The 19669-nt window shown below is 48.3% G+C and overlaps 1 protein-coding gene across 4 annotated transcripts in view; it reads left to right on the top strand.

Annotated features, from left to right (window-relative positions):
• Positions 1-6956, top strand: part of LOC137429754 (stAR-related lipid transfer protein 7, mitochondrial) — a 64721-nt gene extending 57765 nt beyond the window's left edge. For 2 of the 4 annotated variants that reach the window (XM_068119967.2, XM_068119968.2), the window contains 2 exons: positions 1162-1246; positions 3982-6956. In XM_068119967.2, the coding sequence (XP_067976068.2) occupies positions 1162-1246; positions 3982-4160 (264 nt within the window). In that variant the 3' untranslated portion in view covers positions 4161-6956. Of the gene's footprint in view, positions 1-1161; positions 1247-3981 lie in introns of those variants that run through there. The other 2 variants (XR_010984936.2, XR_013623796.1) reach the window with 1 other exon arrangement.
• Positions 6957-19669: the final 12713 nt, after the last annotated feature.

Raw genomic sequence — 19669 nt, forward strand, 5'->3', positions numbered from 1 at the left:
CCCAAGCTGCTTATTTCTCTTCCAAAAGTACATCCACCTGAACTAGTTGTCTCTGTTGTGAGGGAATGTTTCAATTACTTTGTTTATTTTTGGTTTCGGAGAGTTTGAATATCTGGGGGGCACAGTGACTGGGGATGGAGGTCTGATGCAGAGGTACGGGAGGGTGCGGATGCGTAGATGAGGGTGGAGGGAATGATTGCAGACAGAAAAATATCACGGGAATTGAAAGGGAAAGTTCTGATGTGTGTAATGCCAGTCTACCTTTACGATCTGGAGATGGTGGCACTGGCACTGACAGAGACAACACCAGAGGCTGCAAGTCTGTGAGAACAATGGAGTCAGGAGGATTGTGGGAGTGAAGAGGATGGATGAATTGAGCGAGGAGATCAGTGTGCAGATGAGCTAGACGGGGAGATTTGTAAAAATCAAGCTGAAGTGGGCTGTTCACATGGTGCGGCTAATGGAAGAGAGAATGGCAGACAGTGGATAGGTTGAGGAAGCGAGGTAGGAGGAAAAGAAGTAGAGCACTGTTGATATGGGAAGATTGTGTGAGGATGGATATCAATATGTGTGGGTGGTTGGAGAGTGGTGCGAGTTAGCTGAGGATAGAGGGAAGTGGAGGGGTACCGTGTTTAGGGCAGGGCAGAAGCTTGGTACCATTTGACCTCGCCCCTTATTAAGGGAAGAGGAAGAGGAGAGAGCCACAAAGTTTTATTTTAAATTCATTTTGCACTCTTTGGAATGGCTTATTTGGGGTGAAGAGCAATGTTCCTACTTTTGCGCACAACAATTCTAGCATAGGCATTACCCACTCTTCTTCTTATTTAATTCATGGAAATTGTCTTGGTGTAATAAATGACGTTATGATTATGATAAACAGCAGCCTCTTGAAAGAATGGACAACCAGATGCGAAAGGTGTATTTATTTATTTATTCATGCATACAACATGTGTTAATTTAATGGAAGTGCTGAACCAGAGGGATGGGAGAAGATGCAGATACAGGGACTTGTAGGTCACACTCATGGATCAGTTATGGGTTCGCTCCGGGGCCACTTGAAGAACCTGGTTGTTCGTGTTGTTAACCACATTTGTTTTCAGGTGGTGAATGTTCTATTATTTTTTAAAATTCATATTGCACAATTAAACCTTCTACTTACAGATTGGCTTTGATTACCTGCTGACTTACACAGATGATCCTCAGACTGTTTTTCCACATTATTGCATCAGCTGGATGATGTCGAGTGGTGAGTGGCTTTTTCTTTTTTTCTTTGATCCTTTGAAACGTGGAGCTTGTGAGATTAACATTCTTATGTTGGTGAGCATGGTGGAATGGTGGATGGTGGTGGTGGGAAACATGGTGGTGGTGGGATGATGAAGTTGGAAAGAGGATTGACGAGAAGAGGAAGAAGTTCAAGGAGTGGCAAAAGGCAAAGGGTACGGGAGCAGAAACAGCAGAGCATGAAAGTTATAAGGCAGCCAGGAAAGCTGCAAAGAAAGAGGTAGCAAAGGCGCAGGAGGCATGTAGGAAAATGTTCGGAGAACGCTTGGATTCGGAAGAGGGTCAGAGAGCGGTATTCAGGATTGCAAAGCAGATAGCGAAAGAGAGGTGTGATGTGATGGGGGTGAGTTGCTTGAAGGATGAAGTGGGACAAATCGTTGTCGACCCAGATGGAATTAAAGGAAGATGGAAAAGATATATGGAAATGCTGTTGAATACAGAGAATGAATGGGATGGCAACATAGAGAGTAACCCAGTTTTAGGACCGGCAGAGAAGATAACTGAGAAGGAAGTTGAGGAAGCGATAAAAGCAATTTAAAAAAATAAATTTAAAAAAGCGATAAAAGCAATGCAAAAAAAAGCGATAAAAGCAATGAAGGGTAGAAAAGCGGGAGGGCCGACGGGAGTTGTGGGAGATATGTTGAAGGCAGCAGGAAGTTGGGGTGTGAAGAGAATGACAGAGATCTGTAATCTGGTGGTGAAAGAAGGCCGCATTCCAGTGAATTGGGAACTGAGTACCCTCATCCCTCTATACAAGGGGAAAGGTGACCCTCTGGAGTGTGGCTCGTACCGAGCGATAAAGTTATTGGAGCATGGAATGAAGGTATTGGAAAGGGTGTTGGAGAAGAGGATAAGGAAGAAAGTGAAGATCGACAAAATGCAGTTTGGATTTATGCCAGGAAGAGGAACGACAGACGCGCTTTTCATTGTGAGGCAGTTGCAGGAGAAGTACATGGAGAAGAGGAAGAAATTGTTTCTTGGGTTTGTTGATCTGGAGAAAGCATTCGATAGGGTTCCACGCAAAGTATTGACATGGGCATTGAGGAAGTTAGGAGTGGAGGAATGGTTGATCAGAGTAGTGATGGCAATGTACAAAAGAGCGCGCACAGCTGTAAGGACGAAGGACGAGAACAGTGGTGAGTTTGAGGTGAAGGTGGGAGTGCATCAGGGGTCAGTACTAAGTCCACTACTATTTGTAGCTGTGATGGAGGTGCTGGCTCAGAACGTAAAGGAGGGTTTACCGTGGGAGTTGTTGTATGCAGATGATCTGGTGTTGATTGCGGAAAGTATGGATGGACTGAAGGAAAAGATGAACAAGTGGAAGGAATGTATGGAGACAAAAGGTCTGAAGGTGAATATCGGAAAGACGAAGGTGATGGCAAGTGGTAAAGCATGTGGTGAGGTGGAAAGAACTGGGAAGTGGCCCTGTGCTGTGTGCAGGAAGGGTGTCGGAGTGAACTCCATTCAATGTACAATGTTCGCTGAGTGGGTTCATCAAAAATGTAGTGGTCTGAAAGAAAGAAGAAGAACCACCTTTAGAGGCCATTTTTCCCCGCAAAGCGGGGGTTGCCCTTTTTCGGGCACCGTGGTTGTTGTTGTTTTTGTTGGTCCCCTTTTTGAAGCAATGTTTTACGGCCGGATGCCCTTCCTGCCGCCAACCCTTTTAGTCGCCTTTTACGACAAACAGGGAATTACCAGTGAACTGGTACTCAATTAGCCGACCTCGGAAGGATGACAGGCTGAGTCAACCCCCCTGGCGTTAATTCAGTGATCGACCGGGATTCAAACCCAGGATCCTAGGATCCTAAGCTGGCACCCTAGCCGCTAGCCCAACACCAGGCTAGCCCAACATCGGTCTGAGAGGGTCATTAACCAGTGTGGCAGCTACATTCAAATGTAAGGTGTGCACAGAGGGAGCTGCAGATGTAGGAAATGTTGAGTTGGATCTTGGAGACGGCGTGAAGCTGGAAGGTGGGAAAACATTTTGCTACCTCGGAGACATGCTGAATGGAGAAGGTGGATCAGACTCGGCAACGGTTGCTGGAGTGAGATGTGCATGGAAGAAGTTTCGGGAACTGAGTGGCGTGCTGATGATGAGGGGAGTGTCGTTGAAGCTGAAGGGAAAGGTGTATGCTGCATGTGTGAGAAGTGTTATGATTTATGGGAGTTAGACATGGGTAATGAACGTAGAGCAGATTGCAAAGCAGAAGGTTGGAAAGGGTGGAAATGCGAATGGTTCGACGGATGTGCGGAGTATCGTTGAGAGAGAGGAAGACAAATGATGAATTGCGAAAGATGATGGGAATACAGCCTGTGATGAATGCTGTGAAGAGAAACAGGTTGAGATGGTTTGGTCAAGTGTTGAGGAAGGATGAAAGTGACTGGTTGAGAAGAGTGATGGAAATGAATGTAGAAGGAAGCAGAGGACGGGGAAGACCGAGAAAGACTTGGCTAAAGATGGTGGAAGAAGAAATGCGGGCAAGGGGGTTAACAAGGAGAGATGCAGAAAATTGGGCAAAATGGAGAAGATTGTCATGGGGACCGCAAGGCTAACCCCCGCTCTAGTAGGGAAAATGGCCTTTAAAATGCATGTTGTTGTTGTTGTTGTTGGTGAGCAATGAGGAGGGGTGAGGGATATAATTTATTTTAATTTCCCATACTGTCCCTGCATCATGTCCTCCACCCACTTCATCTCATTAGGCATGCCAGATTTCTTAGAGAAGCTTCACCGGGCAGCACGCGTTGCTGGACAGGCCACAGGTCGACTGGGCGCCCCAGGAGCCACAGGGATGGAAGTTGGAGACCCGTGTGTGAGTGGCGCTAGAGGTGAAGACAATGAACAGCTGTCTCAAGGAACACGGCATATTGGATATGCCTGAAGATGTAGCTTCAACTCGGTCATTTCTTTAACTTAAGGCACAGTAGGTTTCTCAGCTGTCGGGCTGTGAGATGTGGACAGCCATTGCAGTGCATAAAGGTGTTGAGGCTGGAAGGGGAAGATTTTAGGAGACAGGTTGAGGATGCTGATAGTGCACCTGTTATGGAAATGTTGAAAATTCATTTTCATTATCATGTTAGCGCATGCATGCCATCATTAATCAAACTGATGTTTACACAGCATTTAACTGTATTGTTATGCATTATGTTTTCCACTCTGTCAAAGCGCCTTTGGGCTTCTGGAAAAGCGCTATACAAAATAAATGAATTATTATTATTATTATTATTATAAATGCGGTAATACACTGAAGTTGATAAGTTTCATACAAGTGGGAATGTTGAGTGTTAAGACCGTTTCCTGATATACATCCACTTACCTACCACCCTTTTGGTAAGTGGATGTATATTTCAAAGTTTTGTATTGATTGACTCTTTTATGAGGAAACCCTTTACCAGCGACATTCATTATGCTAAGCTTTTTGGGTGTATTTTTTTTTGAAGAAGAAGGATGCAGTCGTATTGGTGAAATATTTTTACCTTTTTATTTTTATTATTATTATTATGTGTTCTTCTGTATTAAAAACTAGTTAATAAAGCATATTCAAAATGATCGCATTAGAGAATGTTGAGAGGGGTAGAGGAAATGCATGGGGACTCCCATACATCCTATTAGTTCAATTTGCGTAGTCACCTTTCATTCATCTCTTGAGCCAAGTTTAGTTGTTGATGGTACTTTACTACTTGCCCAAAAGCCTATTGTGGTAAATTGTCATTTTATTTCGTTCTATCCTTCAATATCAAGACTTTTTTTTTTCTTCTATATCAAGACTCATGTAGAACGGTACCCTCATATATTTGGCTCTGAGATTGTATCACAGGAATTGAATGGCTATCAATTAAACCAGAATAGATCCTCTTTACTAGTTGGTAAATCTCACACCAAATAGAGAAAATATCGGTTTGTTTCTTTTTATTTATTTTGCTAACGGATTGTGTTAGCATGGACATGGTCACAGGGTTCTCGCCCCACTGGTGACTGTAGATGTCTGCTGAAAGAAAAATACTATAGGTGTGTTCACTTATAACACTGTAATCTGAGTTGTGTGATCAGAGGTCATGTTAAGTTGCATTTATTTCGTTACCGCGATAACTTAAGAACGGCTGAGGGGATCCAAGTCAAATTTGGTACAGGTATGATGAATTGATTAGATTTTGGGTTCAAGAGGTCAGAGATCATGTCAAGTAAAAATTATGTTGCCATGCCAACTCGTGAACCAGTGAAGGGATTGTGAACAAACTTGGTACAAGTATGTATATGATGCAAAGATGAACTGATTGGATTATGGCATCGAGGTCAAAGTTCAGAGGTCATGTCAGGTAAAAATGTAAACTTGAGAGCAGATGAAGGAATTTAAATCAAACTTCGTACAGGTATGTATAAATGATGTACACATGAACTGATTAGATTTTGGGCTCAAGAGGTCAAAGGGTCAGGTCATGTTAAGTAAAAAAGTATGTTGCCGCGCCAACTTGTGAACAAGTGATGGGATTTTGAATAAACTTGGTACAAGTATGTATTATGATGCAAAGATGAACTGATTTATATTTTGGCATCAAAGGTGAGGAGTGAGGTGATTTTGGTGAGGCTCAAGGTCATGTCAGATAAATCTGATACTTCAGAACAGCTGAATGGATTTAAATCAAACTTGGTACAAGTATGTATAATGATGTAATAATGTCGGTGGAGGTATATCGGTCAACGTCGTGACGTCGAAGACTGTCTTTCTAGTTTTCAACTTTTATTTTAAAATTCCAGGTAACACGGCCGGCAGTGTCCTCCATTGATGTAGGTAAACTGCTGGCGGTCAGCTTGTATGGACAGCTATTTGGGATAGGCCATTTGGCCCATCGTGCTTGTGTTTCATGCACATCCAATTAATTTTCTAAATTCACCTACTTATGTTTATTCACCTCATTCTTAGATTGACTTAACCCAACTTGAAATCCACATTACCTTTTCACAGTTATAAACTTGCATTATCTTATTTAATCTCGACAGAAAATTTAGCCAGGCTACCAGTACATGATGGCAGCTTCTTTTAGAGATAACATGGAGTTCGAACTAAAGTTCACATGTAAGAACCGCCAGCTTGAAGCTTCATTGCCAGCACTGCAACAAGACGGCAGTTTTTCTTCGGAGGCAAGGAAGCTTGTAGCTGACCATCCGAGCACCGCTCAGCTCTTATAACACCTGGCCTTCTATGGGGGTCTCTCGACCAAGGGCAATATCCGCTTCACCTCCACATCTGATTATTATTGATGAAATCGTGTTTATTCAAGGTAGCAAGATCTAGCTCGACCTGTTATTAGTCCCCTACTGGTGTACACCGGAGGGGACTATAGGTTTGCACTCCGTCCCTCCGTCCGTCAGTCCGTCACGCAAAGAACAGTTTTCCGGACTTTTTTTCTAAACTCTTAATGCTAATGATTTCAAAATTGGTACATGGTTTCCTCATGATAAGTTACAGATCAAGTTCGAACTTCACGACGTTTCGATCATTTTTGACAAAGTTATGGCACTTTGAACTTTGGTAATTTCCCCAACAGTTTTCCGGACGACAGACTGCCGGCAGGTGACATGTATTGCAGCGCAATACTCAGAATGCTTGTTCATTTTCAAAATATGTTCAGTTGAATGTCGAACTGATTCTGAAAGTCAATAAACAACAGCAAAATTCCCTCTTGTCAATGTGCTTAAATGTATTACGAATTCACTTTAATCTCCACTTTTTCGGCCATCACTGGTGAAAATTAATCGGCATCAGAGAAATGGGCAACCTCGAGGACAAATATGTAGGGTGCAGAGGAGGTATATTCCAGCAAAGTGTACTGGTAGAAGCAGAAAGAGACCAGGGTGGTTGAGCAGAGAGGTGTACGCAGTGTAATTCGGGACAAGCCGAAGGCATTGATGACACTTCATGGTGCCTCACCTACTAAAAATGATGTGCTGTTTTATCTTCCCCCTTTTGTGCCATCTGCTTTCATTATACGACCCATCACTTCGACATAAATAGATATATATAAAACTAGAAGGGCACTCGGTGGAGCACATACCTCTACAAGGCTGAACAGTTTACGTTTTCTATCCACTGATAGGCTGGATTTGGATTCGGACCTGAACCAAAATGTAAGAGGCTTGTTCTTGTCACCGAACCAACTCATCCACATAGTTTTGTCATAACTCGTCCATAACATCTTGAAATATCATGTTATATATCGTTTTTGACCCGATCACTCAAATGGTGACGAATCACTTAAAAGTTTTTTGTTTTTTAAAATCTCACATTCGGATTCGAATCTTCACCAAAATTGAATAATTTCATCCTTGTCACACACCCAACCCAGCCGCCGGAATTCGGCCGAATCCGTCCACAACTTTTTGAGATCCTGTTCACAGACAAACAACCAGACAGAGGTGAAAACATAATCTCCATCCACCTTTGGTGGTGGAGGTAACAACGTCCGTCGAATTCTTGTTAGATTTCCGCCATGTTGGTTTGAGCTGTGAAAAGGATCAACTGACATTTTGTGCTCTCCGTGACTTGATATATTTGAATTGATTTACGACAATTTCCCACTTGAATTCCTCTTTGAAAGACCTCTGTTTCAAAGTAAACCTTTGGGGTTGTCGTTTTGATGTTCTTTATGCATGTTTGTGTATGTAGAGATTACCTCTACAAATTAACCAGCAGGATCGACATGAAGGCTTCCGCAGCCGTGCCTGGGTACTCCATCGGGAAATCTGAGTTAGGAAGGCAAAATAACTCAAATGAAAGAGAGGATTACAATAAGTAAAGCAATGACAGGACAAGTGAACTGCAGGCACTCATCATTGATTGCTAGATCTTCATAAGTATGGATCGCTAAATCGCTTGCCAAGCCAACTGTTCCATAACCGTTTTGTTGGAGTGCTTGTTTGTGTGCTTAAGTCGCTTGACGAGCGCTCTACAATCTGCTTGGTATTATGGTACGCCGCAGATTCACCAATCTTACCTTTCCATTAGCTTCATTTGCCATTTTGCTTAAATATTTATAATGACTGTTGCTCAACTTTGAGTGATATTCTTCAATGTTTGTTCATTTGCATGGGAAGGAGAGGGTTGGGAGTCCTGCAGGAGGCAGGGGATGGGATGAGGGGATGAGAGCCTTGGTGGCACCTGCAGGTCGAGTGCCATCCCTTATAGGAACCCCATGTTGTAATCAGAGAGTATGCCAGTACTCTCTATGTGGGGATGGCACGGAAAAAAACGTCGGTCCCATCTGCTATATACAAACCTAAAGTTGGATTAACGTCTTTAAAAACTCGCTTAGGCTACATATGAGAGCCGACCTGGTCTGTTCAGCTGATTGCGAGGCAGGGATCACTTTTCAGTTGTCCAGACCAAGGCAAAAACAAAATAAAGCAAAATAACGAGATCGGTCAAACCAGGGATTTCATCTTCTTGTTCATCTATCTATAATTCCAGTAATCTCTGTACGTTTGTACGTTTGTACGTCTGTACGTCTGTACGTCTGTTTGTCTGTGACCGCTGTTTCTCGACAACCACGGGTCCGATATACTTTTAACTTGCCAGGTATATTGCTGGGGACCCGAGGATGTGCCTTTTCAAGGTTTGAAATTAATCGGACAAGTACTTACCGAGCTATGGCGATTTAGCCGTTCGCCGTTCGCTTTGGCGTTGCGAATGGACCAAACCATTCATGTAAATAGAGGGGGGGGGGGGGGGTTCTGTGGTCGTTCGCTTTGGCTTTGCGAATGGACCAAACCATTCATGTAAATAGAGGGGGGGGTTCTGTGGTCGTTCGCTTTGGCTTTGCGAATGGACCAAACCATTCATGTAAATAGAGGGGGGGGGGGGGGGGGTTCTGTGGTCGTTGCGAATGGACCAAACCATTCACATCGAATCATCGAATCACATCGAATGGACCAAACCGTTCGCTTTGGACCAAACCATTGCATGTAAATAGAGGGGGGGGTTCTGTGGTCGTTGCGAATGGACCAAACCATTCATGTAAATAGAGGGGGGGGGGGTTCTGTGGTCGTTACTGCCACGTGGTTTCAAAGTTTTTTTTTGTTGTTGTTGTTTGCACGCATGTTTTTTTGCACCCACGTACGGGCACGCCCTAGGATGTTTACACACACACACCCCTACACAAATTTTTTTTTTTTTTTTTTTTTTGGCAAGGAACGGGCACCCACGTACGGGCACGTCCTAGCTTATATATAGTACGGGCATGCCCTAGTAATAATAATAATAATAATCTTCTTCAGACGGCATATTTCCGAGCTGCCTCTATCGATGGCAACGATTCTGCTACCATTCAACAGAGTTTTACTTCCTGCAACATCCTTTGGTATTAAAGCGCGGCGTTACGCGCGCTGCTTGTGAGCAAGGAGGAAGCGGACAAGCGGTAACATATAAACGTCTTTATTGTAAGACTACACTGTAACACTGAAATGTTCCGGGCTGGTCGCCCGGTGTATATCATGAGGCCACGCCTACCCCTCGGGCGTGGCCACCGCCCACTTGGTGCGTGGAATGATGTCACCACGCCAGTGGGCTTTTGTGTCCGCCACACGCGCCCCCCCAGAATTCCCGCGCACCTGGAGGGCCAGTTTGCGGGGCAGACGAATGACCCGGCCGAAGCGCCCCCTGGCGATCGGCGGCGTCCGGGGTGCAGGGATGCCAGGTGGGATGCCCCTGGCTGCCCCTGGGATGGGTGCAGGACCGGGGGGCGGCGTGGCGGCGGGGCTGGGCGGTGCCGGGGGTCCGCCCGCAGGAGGGCGGCCCCGACGTGGGGGTCGGGCCACTGGCGGTGGATGGTCCACATCGAGGTGGGCCGGCTTGAGGCGGTCTACCGAAACGCGGTCAGGAGTACCGCCGATGTCCAGGGTGAAGTGCTTCACCCCGGTCTCCAGCACGCGGAAAGGCCCGTCGTACGGGGGCCGCAGTGGTGTCCGATGGGCATCGTGGCGGACGAAGACGTACTCCGCCGTGCGAAGCTCCGGGGCGACGTGCGTCGGTGGGTGCCCGTGGCATGCCGTTGGCACCGGGGCGAACCTCTGGGCGGTCTCTTGCAGAGCGGAGCGCTGCTGTGCCGCGGACCATGGTGCCGTGGAGTCGGGGAGGAACTCGCCCGGCACCCGCAGCGGTTGCCCGAAGACCAACTCCGCCGCGCATGCGCGCAGGTCCTCCTTGGGCGCCGTCCGGAAGCCCAGCAGGACCCAGGGGAGCCTGTCGACCCAGCCGCCGTCGCGGAGGGTGGCCCGGAGCGCGGCCTTCAATGAGCGGTGAAATCGCTCACACAGGCCGTTAGCCTGGGGGTGGTAGGCCGTGGTTCGGTGCAGCCGGACCCCGAGCCCCTGCGCAACCGCCCCCCAGAGCTCCGAGGTGAACTGGGGGCTGCGGTCGGATGAGATGTCTGAGGGGGCGCCGAACCGGGCGACCCAGGTGGCGATGAAAGCCTGCGCGACATCGGCCGCCATTGTCGACGCCAAGGGCACGGCCTCCGGCCACCGGGTGGTGCGGTCCACCATGGTGAGGACGTAGGTGAAACCCCGCGAGGGGGGCAGAGGTCCCACCAGGTCCACGTGGACGTGGTCAAACCGGCGTTCCGGCACCGTGAACGGGGCCAACGGGGCCTGTGTGTGCCGGTGCACCTTGGCGCGCTGGCACGCGAGGCACGTCCTGGCCCAGCCGCGGACGGCCTTCCGGAGGCCATGCCAGACGAACTTGTCGGCGATCAGCCTTTGGGAGGCCCTCGCGCCCGGGTGGGACAGGCCGTGGATGGCGTCAAACACCTGGCGCTGCCAGCCCGCGGGCACAATGGGGCGAGGACGCCCGAGGGAGACGTCGCACAAGAGGGCCGTGCCCGCGCCGTCGAACGGCACCTCGGTGACGCGGAGGCCCGTGACGGCGGTCCGCAAGGCCTGGACGTCGGGGTCAGCGGCCTGGTCCGCTGCCATCCGGGCATAGTCGATGCCGAGGTGGACTGCGTGGGCGACGGCCCGGGAAAGGCAATCCGCCACCGGGTTGTCCTTCCCCGCGACGTGCTGGATGTCCGTCGTGTACTCGGACACGGCCGAGAGGTGACGCTGCTGCCGGGCCGACCACGGCTCGGTGACCTTGCCCATCGCGAAGATCAGCGGCTTGTGGTCGACGAAGGCAGTGAACGCCCGGCCCTCGAGCAGATGGCGGAAGTGCCTGACCGCCAAGTGAAGTCCGAGCAACTCGCGGTCGAAGGTACTGTAACGGCGTTCGGGCGGGCGAAGCTGCCGGTTAAAGAACGCCAGCGGTTGCCAAGCTCCACGCACCCATTGCTCGTGCACCGCGCCCACCGCGTAGTCCGAGGCATCGGTGGTGAGGGCGATCGGTGCATCGGGCGCCGGGTGCGCGAGCATGGTGGCGTTAGCCAAGGCGAGCTTCGCGCCCGTGAACGCCGTGTCCATCTGCTCGGTCCAGGTAACGTCGCCTTTGCCCGGCTTACCTCGGAGAGCTTCGTGCAGGGGGCGCAGGAGCTGGGCGATACGGGGCAGGAACCGATGGTAAAAGTTCACCATGCCCAGGAACTCCTGCAGCCCTCTGATCGTGCGGGGGCGCGGAAACCCCTTCACCGCCTCCACCTTGGCCGGCAGGGGGACGGCTCCGTGCCTGGTGACACGGTGCCCCAGAAAATCGATTGTGGCGGCGCCGAACCGGCACTTTGCGGGGTTCACAATCAGGCCATGCTGGCCCAGGCGTTCGAAGAGCGTGCGGAGGTGGCGTAGGTGCTCTTCGCGGGACGCGCTGGCGACGAGGATATCGTCCAGGTAGACGTAGACAAAATCCAAGTCGCGCAGGACGCTGTCCATCAGTCGCTGGAACGCCTGAGCCGCATTCTTCAGACCGAAGGGCATGCGCAGGAACTCGAAGAGTCCGAATGGCGTGATGACCGCCGTCTTCGGGACGTCCTCCGGCCTGACGGGGACCTGATGGTAGCCGCGTATGAGGTCCACCTTCGAGAAGAAGGACCTGCCCGCCAAACGGGCGGAAAAGTCCTGAATGTGGGGGACGGGGTAGCGGTCGGGAGTCGTGGCGTCATTGAGACGGCGATAGTCCCCGCACGGTCGCCATCCCCCGCCGGGCTTCGGCACGATGTGCAGCGGCGACGCCCAAGCGCTCTCTGAGCGCCGAACGATGCCGAGTCGCTCCAGGGTAGTGAACGCCGCTTTTGCCACCGCCAGCTTCGTCGGCTCGAGGCGGCGTGCCCGGGTGTAGACCGGTGGCCCGACGGTGGGGATGTGATGGGCCACCCCGTGCTTGACGGCCCCCGCCGAGAAGGTGGGCCGCGTGAGGGCCGGGAAGCCGGCGAGGAGGCGGGTGAATGCGTCCGCTGCCGGAAGCGTACAGACCAACGTGGCCGGAACCGAATCGTTCGGCAAGCCGCTCGTTGAGCTGGGCAACGCACAAGCGAGCGAGCTGAACGTCTCGGCCTGGACAAGCCGTCTGCGCTTGACGTCGACCAGGAGCCCATTAGCGCACAGGAAGTCCGCGCCAAGCAGTGCCATGGGCACGTCAGCGGTGACGAACGTCCATCGGAAAACCTGCCCTCCAAACCGCAGAGAGAGGCAGCGTTTTCCGTACGTACGGATGGGCATCCCGTTCGCGGCAAGCAGCGCGGGGCCCCCACCCGCGGCGTGCTTGTCTGACGTGCCGGCGGGAATGACACTCACCTGCGCTCCCGTGTCGCACAGGTAACGGCGCCCGGAGAAGGTGTCCGTTATGAACAGCAGGCTGCTCGAACGGCCGGCGCTCATCGCCACTATTGAGCGCCGGCCCGGGCGTTTCCCGACCCGTTGAAGGAGCACGGCGGATGACACCGCCGAGCTTCGTGGCCGAACTTGGCGTGGAACCAGCACCAGGTGGTGGAGCTGGAGGAGCGCGGCTGGCTCCGCCAGGCCGGTGGAGTCGACGGGTTTCCCCGCGGTGGCGGTTTTCGCCGCGGCGGTGGGCGGGGCGTGGCGGCGTTCACGAGGTGCGTATCAGCATGCTGCTGAACATCAGCGTGCTGCTGAACATCAGCGTGCTGCTGAACATCAGCGCGCTGCTGAACATCAGCGTCGAAGGCCGTGACGGCCACGCCGACGCTCGCCCGCGTGTCCGAAGCGGCGAAGTACTTGTCCGCCTCGGCCGCCAATGCTCGGGGTTCCGTTAGCCCGGTCCCGGCCAACGCGAGGCGAACCTGCGCTGGAAGTTGGCGACGGAAAAGCACCCGGAATAGCGAACCGGGGGCTTCGTCGCCCAACAGTGACAGCATATGGTCCATTCGGACCGACGGGCGCGTCTCACCGAGCTCGGGGAGATCCAGGAGGCGGTCGGCCCGTGCGTCGTCCGTGAGGCTGAACGTGGCTAGGAGTAGCCGCTTGAGTGCCTCGTACTTGTGGCCTTTCGGTGGGTGGCGAAGGACGGACACAACTCGAGCGGCCGTGCCGGGCCCGAGGGAGGCGACGACGTGGCAATAGCGCGTGTCATCGCCGGTGAGGTGCCGAAGCTGAAATTGGGCTTCAGCCTGGACGAACCAGACTTCGGCCTGAGCCTCCCAAAATTCCGGAAGTTTGACGAAGTCGGCCATGGCGATGGCGTCGCGTGTGGAAGGATCGCTCCGGCAGATCCAACGTCGAGGGTCACCAGTAAAGCGCGGCGTTACGCGCGCTGCTTGTGAGCAAGGAGGAAGCGGACAAGCGGTAACATATAAACGTCTTTATTGTAAGACTACACTGTAACACTGAAATGTTCCGGGCTGGTCGCCCGGTGTATATCATGAGGCCACGCCTACCCCTCGGGCGTGGCCACCGCCCACTTGGTGCGTGGAAAGATGTCACCACGCCAGTGGGCTTTTGTGTCCGCCACAGTATTATAATTCTCGTAGCTTGAAAGGATTCCTCAAAATGTACGGAAAACGACATTTATATGTATACACAAAGAATTAAGTTAAGCACCCCCCCCCCGTTTTTTTACAACCTCGCACATTACAAGTTTGTTGTCGTCAAAACAGTGTAATATACCCATGATATTGCTATATTTTCTGGAGAAGTGATATTATGGTCACATAAAAACATAACAATCATGCCGTTTTCAATATTTTATTCTGAATAATTTAAGGTGAAATTTTTTGGGAATTTTAGGCATATTTTCACCTCAATTTAAGTATGGAGCTATAGGTCCATCACGGACAGTGTGGATGACGTTTATGTTTTCTAACGTACAGTCATTGTTCTGAGAAGACCTCTAGCGATCTTTGCGTCAATAACGTGTGTAGGACCCACGTGATCGGATCACTGACTCAACCCTACGTCTCATAGACCCTGTAAGCCGTCGTATGCGTTGCTGTGGCAGGTTGTTCCATTCCCGATGTAATGCACGTTCCAATTCATCCAGATTGGCTATTGGAGGGACCATCTTCGCAATTTGTCGTCCCAACATGTCCCAAACGTGCATTACATCGGGAATGGAACAACCTGCCACAGCAACGCATACGACGGCTTACAGGGTCTATGAGACGTAGGGTTGAGTCAGTGATCCGATCACGTGGGTCCTACACACGTTATTGACGCAAAGATCGCTAGAGGTCTTCTCAGAACAATGACTGTACGTTAGAAAACATAAACGTCATCCACACTGTCCGTGATGGACCTATAGCTCCATACTTAAATTGAGGTGAAAATATGCCTAAAATTCCCAAAAATTTTCACCTTAAATTATTCAGAATAAAATATTGAAAACGGCATGATTGTTATGTTTTTATGTGACCATAATATCACTTCTCCAGAAAATATAGCAATATCATGGGTATATTACACTGTTTTGACGACAACAAACTTGTAATGTGCGAGGTTGTAAAAAAACGGGGGGGGGTGCTTAACTTAATTCTTTGTGTATAAAAGAATGGGACTGGGGATTGTCAATGATTGTCAATGATTGTCAATTGTCAATCATTGTCAATTGTCAATTGTCAAGCCATGTCAACGTGGCTATGATTGTCAATCAGCTTGATGGGGGCGGAGCCGCTAGACACATTTGCCTCCGTGTCGGCGTTATGCGTGATTATGTTATGTGGGATCAAATAATCTCAGCATAAATATCATAGCTCGGGAAATGCCTTGTTTTTCATTGTTACATTTATGAAAATAAAATAGCGAGGTTAAGTGCTATTCCAATGTACCTTTAAATTGCTGAGACCCCTTAGACCTTGGAAGACCCTTTAACCAGGATGACCCAGATGACCTTCAAGACCCAGATGACCCAAAAGTCCCCAATGACCCGAATCACCCAAAAGTCACCGATGACCCAAAAGGACCCAAAAAGTTATTGATGACCCAAAAGTCCCCGATGACCCAAATCACCCAAAAGTCCTTGATGCCCCAAAAGTCACTGAGGACCCAAAAGACCCTTGAGGACCCAAAACACCCAGCTGATCCAAAAGTCCTTGATGACCCAAAAGACCCAGATCACCTAAAAGTCCACGAGGAACAAAACGTCCCCAAGGACCCAAAAAGTCATTGATGACCCAATAGGACCCAAATCACCCAAAAGGACCCAAAAGTTATTGATGACCCAAAAGACCCACATGACCCAAAATTCCCCGAGGACCCAAAAGACGACCCAAAACACCCAAATGTCCCAAAAGATCCAGATCGCCCAAAAGTCCCCAAGGACCCGAAAGTCATTGATGACCTAAAATACCCTGATGACCCAAAAGTCCCCAAAGAGCCAAAAGTTCCCGAAGATCCAAAAGACCCAGATGACCAAAAAGTCCCGATCAACCAAAAGTACCCAAAAAACCAGGATGATGCAAAAGTCCCTGAGGACCAAAAAGACCCAGATGACCCTGATGACTCAAAAGTCCCCTAACACCCAAAAGTCACCAAATATCCAAAAGTCCCCGAAGATCCAAAAGTCCCCAATTAAAATTTGGTCCAATGGACCAACGGGCCCCATAGTTTAATAAGTTTTGAACTGACATTTAGTGATCCTTTCATCTTTGTTTTGGCATACTGCATCACCTGGAGTGGTCAATGGTCAATTAATTAATGTTTAAATATAAAGATCCTAGTTTCCTTATGTCTATGCCCTATTACCTATGGCTACTGGGATTGGAGATTTGGGAGAGGAACGTGGAAGTAGGGAGTGACGGGCAGAGGGGGTTGAAGGGAGGGGGGGGGGGGGGGGGGGGAAGGGAAAATTGTTATTTTAAAAAGAAGAAATTATGCCAGACACCCTCAGTACACCAATGATCGTCTATAAAGACGTCTATAAAGTTTGTACTATAACATTTGTAAATCAGTAGAAAAACATCATCTACTCAAATATTGTACACCGCACCTTTCCTATGCCATCTCCAGGCGCTGCATAACGTCATTGCTGGGCTCCGAAGGGGGCTCGGCAATGACGCACGCTGAAAGGGAGTACTCAGTTTTCACTCTGGTTATTTGTTTGTTTGTTTGTTACTTGCCGGAATAGATTCCGGCAAGTATGTTGGTTGGTTTGTCTGTCTGTCTGTTTGTGTGCAGTACTACGTCTACATCGTTACACATAGCATCGCCATACTTTACACACATATTTGCCTTGCCCTGGAATAGACTGTGCCCAATTTTTAATTCTCTAGGCCCAAGGTCAAGCTCAAGGTCACCCAAAACGATGGTCACCCAATCATTTGCGCCTTCCAATTGAAGCCCCGCCCTTAGGGCAAAGAGCAGATGAAATCCGTTGCTAGTCATATATAAGGCGATACAACAATTTTTACTGCTTTGCTTTGTAGAACGGGAATGAAGGGGGGGGGGGCGTGTTAATATGTCTGGTTGAAGGCTTTGGGTGGTGAGGGGGCTTGAAACCAGATTTTAATCTTACAGCCGCCATGTTGGTGCTCGCCGTCACTGCGATGCAAAGCGAAAGACGCCTCAGTGCTGTCACAGTCACAATCGCAATGTCGTATGTACTCCCGATACGTGTTTCCTTCATTGCAAAAACTACCAAGTCAACAGTTAAAAGGATTTTGAGCCGATAGGTGTTACGGCCTTGGCAAGATCGATGGAGACAGTGATCTGTTAGCGTATACACCGCCCAAATAGCTATGTGGAATTCTCTCATGTAGAGATTAAACCCACTTCATTTGAACTTTGGTAGAGGTCATTATTTACTTTTAATGATCCAAAATGTCCGATAAAAAAAAAAAAGTACATTCCGGCAAGTCCTCTGTCTCTGACCGATTTTTCATTTTCTTGTTTGTTTGTTTGTCCGGGCAATATCTCAGCCATCCTTTGAGCTAGGAAGCTGAAATTTCGGCACAATAGTGACCAAGTACTTTGTCAAAAACGGTATTTTTTGTTTTTTGAATAATGAATTAATTGAGGAGTTATTTAATTATTAGCGATTAATTAAGTACTTATACATTTCCTTTCTCTTCTGGTCATTATCTCAGGCACCTTTTGAGTTAGGAAGCTGATATTTGGACATGCCAATGATCAAGTGATGTGGCTATAAAGGATATTTTTGATTTATTGATTAATCATTTAATCGATTAATTATTTATTGATAAATTATTTCTTGATAATTAATTATTTAGTTTTTTTCTTAATGACTTATTTAATTAAATTTCTAAAAGTTACATTTTCGGATGAAGCACTAGTGGTTTAGTTATGCTATTAGCCAATTGATTAAGAAAATATTTTCTGACAATCTTTTATTGATTTTAATTACTAGTGAGGTACCCGTGCTACGCACGGGTGGGAGTCCAGAAGCAAACAGACAATGCAGAAACGGCAAATGCTAAAGCATAAAACCAATAAATTCCACATTCCTGTAGCACCTTCAGTCGCACGTCAGACATGGACAGCAAGTTCGTGAAGGACTTCCATGAAAAACGTAACCATTCGCAAAGAAACGGGTACGTTTGTTCCATACCCAGTCAATGGCGAATCTGCATATGGCGATCCCCGAATTTTACGTTTAGAAAGTAGAAACCATCACGGCATTCCATCATTCACTTGAACTCGATATCTCTTTTTTCATTCCAAACAGCATAACCAATCGCAAATTAAATAACATTAATATAAAAAATAAACGTTTAACAACATTTGTAACATAAACAAATATTTAAATCCTGATGTGAAGTGAAGTCCCTCCAAATGCAGTCTCTATGAGCTGCACGGTGGTATTGCCGGGCGCCAGAGGCGCCCCAGCAATGCCGCGCTGGAGGATATTTTATTATTTGGCATGGGGCAGTGTACTTTGAATGTATCTGTACTGGTTATAATAATTATTCAGACGGTGTATTTCTCAGCTGGGCCTCTCTCAATGGCAATAACTGGAGTTTTACTTGGTGAAGAATCCTTTGTTATAATTTGTTTCTCCAGTTTATTTCTCCATTTAAATATTTACAGATACTCTCTGAGACCGAGGCCATTGTAGTTTGGCAAGGCCACGCCCTTCCCCACGCTTACTCGATCAACCCTGAACGTTTCTATGCATATGTGCAGATAAGAAAGCGTGTCACATGTACAGTGTGCTTGACTAACGTCTTCCTGATGATTTATAGTGACTGTGTTTATGTCTGGCGAGAATCTACTCAAGTATTACCGAGGTCTTTCAATTTCTCAGAACCAGGATTTGGATACTTCAGATAAATACTTGTATCTTGTCTTGATAAAGTTCTTCATTGAAGTTAATTTTACAAAACTATTATCAGAGAGTGTGTTGGCACTGTCGACTCTATGTACTAACATAGGGATGACTTGGATAAAAAATGCCGGCCCCACCACTGATACAAAACAAAAGTTGAAGTACCTCTTCGTACTCTCATACTACTGTGTTCAAAAAGTATCCGACCTTTATTTTTCGTGCATAAAAAAAAAGAAGCTAGGGAGGCGTTGATTGGTGCACGTATGTAGGCGATCTTAATGCACACGCGTGAATTTTTTCCCACCTGCAGAAGCTGTCATTCGACGGCAGACCGCCGATGAGTGAGGAAATGTAAGTGAGCGCCGTCGCATTTTCGTTTTTGACAAAATGACGGAAAAACTTGAACAACGCTACTGCATCAAATTTTTTGCCGGGCGCCGTGTATAAATAAATTCCTTCGAGAGGCTCCGCCCCTCCCCTCTGTCCCCGTCCTATTGGTTTGAGGGAAACCACATCAGTTATTTAGGCATTTCTAAATGCAGGTCCTTGTGTGGCCTGAGGCTGGATGAAGACATTACTCTTTGAGAAACAAGCAAGAAGACAGAGCTGCAAGATACAGTCAGGGTTACGTAAGACAATATAGGAACACAGGTGCAGTGTTTGACATTGCTGACTAAGATATCTTGGCACTTTTGCTCCAAGGTTGGGTATCCTCTGAGTACCATGTACCATTG

The sequence above is a fragment of the Myxine glutinosa genome, chromosome 6 (assembly GCF_964187855.1).
Source record: "Myxine glutinosa chromosome 6, kmMyxGlut1.1, whole genome shotgun sequence".
NCBI classification, from domain to species: Eukaryota; Metazoa; Chordata; class Myxini; order Myxiniformes; family Myxinidae; genus Myxine; species Myxine glutinosa.